Below are 12,181 nucleotides of genomic sequence, written 5' to 3'. Positions count from 1 at the left end.
AAGAAATAACAGAAACTATATTAGTTCTCCCTGAATAGTACAGATACAAAGTCACACTCCTTAACCTGATGCTGCTGTAGCAGCTTGGTCTTGTCTCGCTTGGAGGATGTACAGGATAGTGAAGAGCTGAAACAGGGGTGGTAACATGTGAGTGTCAAGGTTATCTGGGGTGGTAACATGTGAGTGTCGTTACCTCGGGTGGTAACACGTGAGTATCCTGGTTACCTGGGGTGGTAAAATGTGAGTGTTGTGGTTACCTGTGGTGGTAACATGTGAGTATCCTGGTTACCTGGGCTGGTAAAATGTGAGTGTTGTGGTTACCTGTGGTGGTAACATGTGAGTGTCATGGTTATCTGGAGTGGTAACATGTGAGTATCCTGGTTACCTGGGGTGGTAAAATGTGAGTGTTGTGGTTACCTGTGGTGGTAACATGTGAGTGTTTTGGTTACTGGGGGTGGTAACATGTGAATGTTGTGGTTACTGGGGGTGGTAACATGTGAGTGTTGTGGTTACCTGGGGTGGTAACATGTGAGTGTCAGTACCTGGGGTGGTAACATGTGAGTATCATTGTTACCTGGGGTGGTAACATATGAGTGTCATGGATATCTGGGGTGGAAACTTGTGAGTGTCATGGTTACCTGGGGTGGTAACATGTGACTGTCATGGTTACCTGGGGTGGAAACTTGTGAGTGTCATGGTTACCTGGGGTGGTAACATGTGAGTGTCATGGTTATCTGGAGTGGTAGCATGTGAGTCATGGTTACCTGGGCTGGTAAAATGTGAGTGTTGTGGTTACCTGGGGTGGTAACATGTGAGTGTCATGGTTATCTGGAGTGGTAGCATGTGAGTCATGGTTACCTGGGGTGGTAAAATGTGAGTGTTGTGGTTACCTGTGGTGGTAACATGTGAATGTTGTGGTTACCTGGGGTGGTAACATGTGAGTGTCAGTACCTGAGGTGGTAACATGTGAGTATCATTGTTACCTGGGGTAGTAACACGTGAGTGTCATGGTTACCTGGGGTGGTAACATGTGAGTGTCATGGTTACCTGGGGTGGAAACATGTGAGTGTTGTGGTTACCTGGGGTGGAAACTTGTGAGTGTCATGGTTACCTGGGGTGGAAACTTGTGTGTGTCATGGTTACCTGGGGTGGTAACATGTGAGTGTCATGGTTATCTGGAGTGGTAGCATGTGAGTCATGGTTACCTGGGCTGGTAAAATGTGAGTGTTGTGGTTACCGGGGGTGGTAACATGTGAGTGTTGTGGTTATCTGGGGTGGTAGCTTGTGAGTGTCGTTGTTACCGGGGGTGGTAACATTTGAGTGTTGTGGTTACCTGGGTGGTAACATGTGTGTCGTTACCTGGGGTGGTAACATGTGAGTCATGGTTACCTCGGGTGGTAACATGTGAGTGTTGTGGTTACCGGGGGTGGTAACATGTGAGTGTTGTGGTTATCTGGGGTGGTAGCACGTGAGTGTCATTGTTACCTGGGGTGGTAACATATGAGTCATGGTTACCTGGGGTGGTAACATGTGAGTGTCGTTGTTACCTGGGGTGGTAACATGTGAGTGTTGTGGTTATCTGGGGTGGTAACATGTGAGTGTTGTGGTTACCTGGGGTGGTAACATGTAAGTGTGTTGTGGTTACCTTTGGTGGTAACATGTGAGTGTCATGGTTACCTGGGGTGGAAACATGTGAGTGTCATGGTTACCTGGGGTGGTAACATGTGAGTGTCATGGTTACCTGGGGTGGAAACATGTGAGTGTCATGGTTACCTGGGGTGGAAACATGTGAGTGTCATGGTTACCTGGGGTGGAAACATGTGAGTGTCATGGTTACCTGGGGTGGAAACATGTGAGTGTCATTGTTACCTGGGGTGGTATCATGTGAGTGTCATGGTTACCTGGGGTGGTAACATGTGAGTGTTGTGGTTACCTGGGGTGGTAACATGTGAGAGTTGTGGTTACCTGGAGTGGTAACATGTGAGTGTCATGGTTACCTGGGGTGGTAACATGTGAGTGTTGTGGTTACCTGGGGTGGTAACATGTGAGAGTTGTGGTTACCTGGGGTGGTAGCATGTGAGTGTCATGGGTACCTGGGGTGGTAACATGTGAGTGTTGTGGTTACCTGGGGTGGTAACATGTGAGTATCATGATTACCTGGGGTGGTAACATGTGAGTGTCATGGTTATCTGGAATGGTAGCATGTGAGTCATGGTTACCTGGGGTGGTAAAATGTGAGTGTTGTGGTAACCGGGGGTGGCAACATGTGTGTCGTTGTTACCTGGGGTGGTAACATGTGAGAGTTGTGGTTACCTGGAGTGGTAACATGTGTGTATCATGGTTACCTGGGTTGGTAACATGTGAGTGTTGTGGTTACCTGGGGTGGTAGCATGTGTGTCGTTGTTACCTGGGGTGGTAACATGTGAGTGTTTTGGTTACCTGGGGTGGTAACATGTGAGAGTTGTGGTTACCTGGAGTGGTAACATGTGCGTATCATGGTTACCTGGGGTGGTAACATATGAGTGTCATGGATATCTGGGGTGGTAACATGTGAGTGTCATGGTTACCTGGGGTGGTAACATGTGAGTGTCATGGTTACCTGGGGTGGAAACATGTGAGTGTTGTGGTAACCTGGGGTGGTAAAATGTGAGTGTCATGGTTACCTAGGGTGGAAACTTGTGAGTGTCATGGTTACCTGGGGTGGTAACATGTGAGTGTCATGGTGACCTTGGGTGGTAACATGTGAGTGTTGTGGTTACCTGGGGTGGTAACATGTGAGTGTTGTGGTTACCTGGGGGTGGTAACATGTGAGTGTCATGGTTACCTGGGGTGGAAACATGAGTGTCATGGTTACTTGGGGTGGTAACATGTGAGTGTCATGGTTACCTGGGGTGGTAACATGTGAGTGTCATGGTTACCTGGGGTGGAAACATGTGAGTGTTGTGGTTACCTGGGGTGGTAAAATGTGAGTGTCATGGTTACCTGGGGTGGAAACTTGTGAGTGTCATGGTTACCTGGGGTGGTAACATGTGAGTGTCATGGTTACCTGGGGTGATAACATGTGAGTGTTGTGGTTACCTGGGGTGGTAACATGTGAGTGTTGTGGTTACCTGGGGGTGGTAACATGTGAGTGTCATGGTTACCTGGGATGGAAACATGAGTGTCATGGTTACCAGGGGTGGTAACATGTGAGTGTCATGGTTACCTGGGGTGGTAACATGTGAGTGTCATTGTTACCTGGGGTGGTAACATGTGAGTGTTGGGGTTACCTGGGGTGGTAATATGTGAGTGTTGTGGTTACCAGGGGTGGTAACATGTGTGTCTTTACCTGGGGTGGTAACATGTAAGTCAGGGTTACCTGGGATGGTAAAATGTGAGTGTTGTGGTTACCGGGGGTGGTAACATGTGAGTGTTGTGGTTATCTGGGGTGGTAACATGTGAGTGTTGTGGTTAACAGGGGTGGTAACGTGTGTCTTTACCTGGGGTGGTAACATGTAAGTCAGGGTTACCTGGGATGGTAAAATGTGAGTGTTGTGGTTACCGGGGGTGGTAACATGTGAGTGTTGTGGTTATCTGGGGTGGTAGCATGTGAGTGTCATGGTTACCTGGGGTGGAAACGTGTGTCGTTGTTACCTGGGGTGGTAACATGTGAGTGTTGTGGTTACCTGGAGTGGTAACATGTGAGTATCATGATTACCTTGGGTGGTAACATGTGAGTGTCATGGTTATCTGGAATGGTAGCATGTGAGTCATGGTTACCTGGGGTGGTAAAATGTGAGTGTTGTGGTTACCGGGGGTGGTAACATGTGAGTGTTGTGGTTATCTGGGGTGGTAGCACGTGAGTGTTGTGGTTACCTGGGTTGGTATCATGTGAGTGTTGTGGTTACCTGGGGTGGTAACATGTGAGTGTCATGGTTACCTGGGGTGGTAACATGTGAGTGTTGTGGTTACCGGGGGTGGTAACATGTGAGTGTTGTGGTTACCTTGGGTGGTAGCACGTGAGTGTCATTACCTGGGGTGGTAACATGTGAGCATCATGGTTACACGGGGTGGTAACGTGTGAGTGTCATGGTTACCGGGGGTGGTAACATCTCCCCTTCCCCTCCAACCCCCTGAAAGCCAACCGTGGTATGTTGTTGGCAGTAACTTTGACTGAGAGAAGATGTTGATATTTAGAAACAACAAGACACACTCACCTCAGTGAAATATTTTTCGAATTCGGTCTTCTCCACCGTGCCATCATCTGAAAAAGATTCAGTTGGTTTCAGATTGGATACATAAAACACCTACCCATTTTTCGTTTTGTTTGTTTGTTGTTTAACGCCGCACTCAGCAATATTCCAGCTAGATGACGTCGGTCTGTAATTATCGAGTCTGGACCAGATAATCCAGTGATTGATATCAAGAGCATCGATCCACGCAATTGTGATACGATCAACCAAGACAGCGAGCCTGACCACCCGATCCCGACAGTCGCCTCTTACGACAAGCATAGTCGCCTTTTACGGCAAGCAATGGTTGCTGAAGACCTATTCTACTCTGGGTCTTTCAGAACATATCCGCCAAATTTACCTATCACATTCAAAACCTGCTTACAGGGAGCGCCAAACCTGTCAGAACACATTTTGAAATGAGTGCTCATTTGTTTTGTGTTACCCCAATCTGGATTATTCCAGCTAAATCACAGCGGCTTGTAAATAGTCGTGTCTGGATCAGACACACCACTAGTCTAGTCGATACCATGAGCAACATCCAACGCCGTGAGGGTACGATGACACACAACAACCAAATCATCGAACCTGTCCGCCGATCCAGTTACGCTGCACTAGAGTGCTGTGTACCTATTTTCACGTGGGTACCCACGAGGCAGGTCGTAGATGCCTACCACTTTGGTGAAAACTTTAAACAATCAATCATTATAGAGGCAAATCGGGGATTGTGGCACAACTAAGGGACGCAACTCTGCATACCAAATTGCGGCCCCTTCCCAAAACATTCCATCTCTGTCCCTTCAAAGATTTAAGTTTCCAATCAGAACACATTCTGATCGAGCAATACGAGTTTTACGTACCATTTTGGTCAATCTTCCTGAAGTAAAGGTCAAGGTCAGAGTCAGTTATTCCTCCGTTTCGGTCCATGTCAAGTTCCAAGAAGAGTCCCTTGGCGATTATGGCCAGGTTGGCCTGGTTTCCGGTGAATTTATCCACGAACTCTTTCTGAGTTACTGTCGTGTCGTCTGTAAGGATAATTATCTTTCGTTAAAGACAAAATAAACTCTTTATCATATTTTGACTGGGACAACGACGTTTTGTTCGTTCGTACGCTGGTTGTTTAACGCCCCACTCAACAATATTCCAGCTATATGACAGCGGTTTGGAAAAATTCGAGTCTGGACCTGACAATCTAGTGATTGACATCACAACAGATATTATCACTTACATTGTAGTCAAATACTTAACAGTCAACAAGGTAGATTGAAACATATTTAACAGCCTAGGCGTTTAAACCATTTTAGGAAACCTTGTGAGGACTTTTATCACCCAGAGTATTTCAGTTATATCACGGCGTGTGGAAGGAAAGGGCGTAGTGGTTTATTACTGTGATGAAACGCATGAGCACGGGTATGGTGCTGACAAACCTAAAGTGAGTGAGTGAGTATGGTTTTACGCCGCTTTTAGCAAATTTCCAGCAATATCACGGCGTGGGACACCAGAAATGGACTTCACACATTGTAGCCATGTCGGGATTTGAACCCGGGTCTTCGGCGTGACGAGCGAACGCTTTAACCACAAGGCTACCCGACCGCCCCGACAAACCTAAAGTCAATCATATGTTTCAGGCAGGCCTGAGGCAAGCAGCTCTGCGCGGCGGATTAGGCGACTGCGGCACCGTGACCTTCACCCCCGATACCGGGTCGACCGCGTACGTTGTTCAATATGTCTGTGTAGATGCCCTAAACCAATGCAAAGTTATTATGCCTTGCTTTGTGTAGAGGTCACGTTTTGAAGGTTGATGAGGTCAACCATCCTGTTTATCTCCAGAGCTTGCATTTCAGCAAACCTACACAAACCCCTGGGCCCATCACCGTGGTTCCCGCGATCTCAAAGTACCCGCCCTTGATCCAGGGGTTTACCGAAATGTGAGACCTGGAGATATAGAGGGTGAAGGTCAACAGCTGTAGGCTTACTGTTGGCATCGTATTCGGCGAAGATCGGCGTCATGTCGGCCTTGTCGAAAGATCCGTCCCCATTAGAGTCAGCAGTTTTGAAAAGTTTTTCAACTTGAGCTTTGACGGTGGCCTTGAACGTGGCAAGGGCTGCGTGAGTGCTGGGAGTGGTGGCGCTGGTGAAAACAACGTAATGATGTCTGACATTGTTAACATGAGAGTGGTTGAATGTTGTTACACGCCGCCGCCAGGTGTATCGCCGCACGGTTTATCGACAAGGAAATTGTATTACATGATATAGTGATTGATCCGCGTCGTCGGGTTGTGACAACACAGTCGGCCACGTCCACACCTGAAAGCCATTTCCGTCGGCTCTGTCAACAGACTCTTCTTCACACGTAAGTAGATGTGGTTTGCATTGTCTGCGTTTGATTACAAATTCTAGCTGTACTTTGGGGCCGACCATTTCAGGGGCTGGGATTTTATCGAAAAAAATTAATTGTCCCAGAAAATTCTTGAAAAAGATAATTATGCTTCAGAGTGTTGAAAACAAGAATTAAACTACAATGTTGCAAGGTGTGTTTCTAGAAAAAATATCCAGGCTCATAGGTTAAATATATTTATATATAGTTTAAAATATATATACTATCTTTGAACGTCTTTTAGTATGAAGCGCCCAGGGTATCGAATACCGACCTTCCGCTCTTCTGGCAGACGCTCTATCCGGGGGTCAACTTGACTAATTTTAACTGTAAGCAAAACTAAATTTACGGGGGCGCCTATATGGATTTGGGGGCATGCTCCCCAAGAAATGAAAAAAATATGAGATGCTCTTAAACGCTATAGACAATAAATATCATGTTCGACCGTGTAGAGTTTGAATTAATGATTTACTGCATAGAGGAAACAGACCTTATTTAAGACCCTTAATGCCGAGCGCCAGGCAGTGTAACAACAAATACCATCTTGTAACGTCATTTGGCATGACGCGGCCGGGAATCGAACACCGGACCTTCCGCTCCGAGGAGACGCTCTACCACTAGACCAGAGTGGCGATCTCAAAGCTTTAGAATATTAGTTACATGGTTCTGTGAGAGATTGCCCAAACTCAACGTTATTTACACCAAACACGATAGATAACCGCAATTCAAAAATGCCATACTTTGACTCGTTATAAGTCATATTTGTCATCAAAGTCATCTTGACTATCACATGTCAACATAATGTTTCGCGATCGAAATAGGTAAAACAGCGGGAAAACCTCAACGACGACTTGTCAGACTGTTAAATACGTAAGAATTATACTGCAATATCAGCTTGAATATCATTGTGACCAACTCGTGTTAATCCGGGACAAGCCGTCTTGCAGGTTACGGAAAGGGGCGAGTGGTGACGAATGGACCAACTCATGTAATCTTGCCATTCGTGACCAACTCGTGATATTCCGGAACAAGCCGAAGAGAGGGACAAGTCTTCTTGCAGGTTTCGGGAAGGGTCGAGTGGTGACGTATGGTCATCTTTACGGAAAGGGGCGAGTTGAGACGAACGCAGAAATACGGTACCCCCGGACCTACATTCAATATTAGGAATAGCGCTGAGCCACTGCATAAAGTAACCAGTTCAAATCAACGTTATCGGAAGAATAAAAACCGAACGATTGTCTGAATGAGTATTGTAGTGTAAAGAAAGGGCGTCTCATTGGTCGTGATGAAATTGTGCCATGTCAGTCAACGAAGTGGTGGCGCAGGTTTGTTTGTCTGCTTGTTGTTTAACGCCACACTCAGCAAAATTCCAGCTATATAGAGCGGTCTTCAAATAATCGACAATCCAGTGATTGACATCATGCACATCGATTTACACAAATGGAATATGATGTCATGCATCAACCAAGTCAGGAGCCTGATCACCCGATCCCGTTACTCGCCTCTTACGGCAAGCACGGGACTGGTGGCGCAGGTAAGAAAACTGCTGTGTGCATTGCGCATGACGCATAACTTTCTCAATCACTGGTGGCCATTCCAGTGAGAAAATGGGCGATTTGAAGTGAAATTAGTGAAAAAATAAAATATTACAAATGAAAGATTTACGTACAGCATTAATCTTTTGATCGTTGAATCTGCGTACCAAGTACGATTTTGTTTCCCGCGTACCGCACTGCCGAGTCCCGAATACCCTCTAAATAGACCCCCGAATCCCGTGTACACAAAGAAAGCCACATAACCGCCAGGAAGTCGTGTTGTATTCTATTTTTTTCAACATTGAAGCACCGTGACGTCATATGGTTGACCAATCATCATTAAGAATCGCTAACATGCATTTATGCAAATATCGTAAGGTTATAACTCACGATCAGTCTACCCATATAGGTAATTTATATGTAGCCACATCCTCAATAAATAAATCTGTTTTTGTACATGACCATGTTATGACCTCTAATTTATTGCAGCTGATATATTCTCACTCAGAGGGGACATACATTTTATATCAAACAGAACTGGGATTGTTATCTAACCTTGAGCCTGAAATAGTTAGTTATGACGGCATGGTTGGAACTAGCTCAAACTGTCGACACTCACCTAGCTGCAAAAGCAGCGGCAACAAAGGCAGCCAGGACAATAAGTACTTTCATGATGAACCTGGAAAATGATAAAATCAATGTAGTGCAACAGTATCATTATTTAACGCGCATATTGTGGGTGACGTCTCAGAGAATAAACTACGAGGACTTACATATTATTTGACATAAGTGAATATATTATATAAGCCATTTAGACGTTTAACACAAACTCATGCGAACGGAAATTCTGCGAAATGAAGAAAAAATGGGTTTTCTGATCCAGGTGGTGGTGAGTGAGTGAGTTGGGTTTAACTCCGCTTTAAACGGTTTTCCAGTTACATCACGGCGTGACAGTTTAATGTAGGAGTAAAACCCGAAGTGATGCAGGTCTCATACGGTTACCACTTCGGTGAAACCCACGAGCACAGGTATGGTGCTGACAAACCTAGAAACATAATCGGGGCGAACCGTGATTCGAACCCACAATCATTGGTTTCTGGCGTGCCGAAGGGACGTAACTCTGCACAGCGAATCGCGGCGCCTAAGACAACTGGGCCACCCGTGCCCCCAACCAATATTAAATAGAAGAGCATAATTTATGATTCCCCTGATGAATGGGCAAGCAGTTACCCCGAAACGTCGTTACAAACAATACAGAAGTTGGTCACCAGGTCTTCATGTTCTTCCAACTTCTAAATGCCTCTCAAAGACTTGAGCATATTTGTCGTTTTTCAGGGTAGTTCCATTGTTATAATTAGTATTGCGCCAATTTGCATTCATCAGGTAAATGCTCATGGTGCTACAATTTATTACCCCAGTGTGGATCAGTGTACACTCGATTTTCATACTCGCCCTGATTATGTTTCTAGGTTTGTCAGCACCAAACCCGTGCTCGTGGGTTTCACCGAAGTGGTAAACGTCAGAGACCTGCATCACTTCGGGCTTTCCTCCCATATTAAGCTGACATGCCACGATATAACTATAATACTGTTAAAAGCTCACTCAAACTCACTCACTCACTCACTCACTCACTCGATTTTTACACTCAGTTCCCTGGGGAGTATATAACCCAAGCTGCATGTGAGGCACGGAGGCCTATTATGTTAAGGTTACGTGCCTAGATGCGAGAAATCCTATGTTAGCCGTATCAATGATCTTTGGTCTGTCATCAGTTCTACATTATACGTATCTCGAGGGGTGTATGATGTGATGTACACTGGGTATGAGCCTATGTACCCCGAGGCGCCAGGGGAGGGATGCATAGGCTCACACACAGGGTATCGGTTGACAACGAATTTATCTCACAGACATTCATCCATACAGACCTGGAATATTTGTAAAACGCTTTGATTCAACCATTTTGGACGCTGGCAAACGCATGCGAACCGAGTTACTTCCCTTTATCCAATGCATTCGGATAAACATCGGTTAATTTCGGTTCAACAATACTTATGCGAGATAAGCAAGTTACCTAAGATGTGTTCCGATTGATGTCACAGTGGAGTACATGAGCGGGCTACATGGAAAATAATTGCCCGCTCCATAACCAATCAGAAGCTAGTATTTTAATGTAAGGGGAGATAAATGTACTTGTCACCCACTGTAAACCACCAATTCTACATCACTGCACCACATAACTGAAACACTGTACAAAACGCCGAAAACCACATCCTATTCCCTCACCAATCCATCCATTGTAGCGCCACCAGTGGTTATAACGAGTTATGTCCCTTCTATGTCTCTCATTGACCCATCGGGGCGGTCGGGTAGCCTAGTGGTTAAAGCGTTCGCTCGTCACGCCGAATACCCGGGTTCGAATCCCGACATGGGTTCAATGTGTGAAGCCCATTTCTGGTGTCCCCCCCGCCGTGATATTGCTGGAATATTGCTAAAAGTGGCGTAAAACCATACTCACTCACTCACTCACTCCTTGACCAATCAGTTTCCGACTCTCATATCACTTGCATTGCTTCAAACAAAATGGCGGCGCCAAGTCAAGATGATTTGAACGATAATCAAGATAAAAATTGTAACAAAACGGGTCTTACCTCGCGAAGTGCATCAAATTACATGAGCAACTCGATTAAAAACATGAACAAATTTGGAAAGTATCTGTCGACGCCCAGTTGGCGGAAATCTGCACGTTGATAGTTTGTTTCGTTAGGCGTATTTGATTGGACTATTCATAGACTCGTTAGTCCAGCAAAAAATTTCTGCCTAGTTCGGCAAGGGTTGAAAGTGGACTTGTATAGTCAGTTAACTCCCTTGCCTAGGGAAGGGATCAATCCATCAATTAATTATAAACCCATAGAGACAACACATCAGTTTTATGGCAATAATTGCAATGTGTGTATGTTATCTTTAATTTGGCACCAGATCGAGGCGCATAACTCTCCATTTAAAAGACTTAAAACTCCAAGCACTCACTCACACAGTTAACTGATTATTAGGAATAGCCCGCATCATAGTAAACTGCAGGGCAAAAGAAAGTATACATTTGAAAATTGGATTTGACCAAAACATTAACAACGTTTTAAAACGTTACTATGCTGACCTGCTGTGAGACAACCATCGATATGATGCATTTTAAATCGACTGTGATACCTGTGTCAAATACATCACCGTCGAATAACCATTTTCTTTGTTTCGATTTCAGCCACCTTCAAGGGTGTATAGCTTTTTTTGTCCGACGGTTTAGTTGTCTACAATTAATAGAAGTGTTCTTTAACGACACTCAACGTAGCTCAACATAAGAACGGATAAGCCTTTACATTTAATCCGAAGCAGAGTGAGTGAGTGAGTATGGTTTTAAGCCGCTTTTAGCCATATTCCAGCAATATCACGGCGGGGGACACCAGAAATGAGCTTTACACATTGTACCCATGTCGGGAATCGAACCCGGGTCTTCGGCGTGACGAGCGAACGCTTTAACCACTAGGCTACCCGACCGCCCCCCGAAGCAGAGACAATATACATAACTGCATGTATACAATGTTGCGGCGGAAACTAACATGTTAAGCCTTCTAGTCCTTGTAACGATAACATACAGTAACAACTTTAATAATTTTACTAGTTCTTTTTACTAGTTCTTATACCTTAACTATTGGGGGGGCGGTCGTCACGCCGAAGACCCGGGTTCGATTCCCGACATGGGTACAATGTGTGAAGCCCATTTCTGGTGTCCCCCGACGTGATATTGCTGGAATATTGCTAAAAGCGGCGTAAAAAACCATACTCACCTTAACTATTGTCCAGTTTGGCAAGGACTACGGGACTAGTGGCGTTTTCTAACGGTGCAGTATCTGTACATAGTCTCTGGTTGGTATGCCCTATACATGTGTCGGTATATGCACGTCTGTGAAGCGTTGGCTTACCTAGGAGTGTCGATGTCAGACTGGGAAGAACTGGTAACTTTGCAGGTGCTATATAGATAGAAGGTGCACGTGACATGAGTATGA

The 12,181-nt window shown here is 45.4% G+C and overlaps 1 protein-coding gene across 1 annotated transcript; it reads right to left on the bottom strand.

The window, feature by feature from the left end:
• LOC124148993 lies at nucleotides 1–12,181 on the bottom strand. The gene is made up of 6 exons (XM_046520320.2): nucleotides 12,098–12,181; nucleotides 8,743–8,802; nucleotides 6,188–6,342; nucleotides 5,072–5,236; nucleotides 4,197–4,243; nucleotides 1–126 (listed from the first exon to the last, which is right to left on the bottom strand). Exons 2-6 carry the CDS (start codon nucleotides 8,793–8,795, stop codon nucleotides 61–63), a joined length of 486 nt encoding a protein of 161 aa, XP_046376276.2. The 5' UTR covers nucleotides 8,796–8,802; nucleotides 12,098–12,181; the 3' UTR covers nucleotides 1–60.

The sequence above is a fragment of the Haliotis rufescens genome, unplaced genomic scaffold (genome assembly GCF_023055435.1).
Source record: "Haliotis rufescens isolate VD_foot unplaced genomic scaffold, xgHalRufe1.0.p SCAF_8, whole genome shotgun sequence".
Taxonomy (NCBI): domain Eukaryota; kingdom Metazoa; phylum Mollusca; class Gastropoda; order Lepetellida; family Haliotidae; genus Haliotis; species Haliotis rufescens.
The sequence above is the reverse complement of the archived record's forward strand: the minus strand, read 5'-3'. Positions and strand labels throughout refer to the sequence as shown.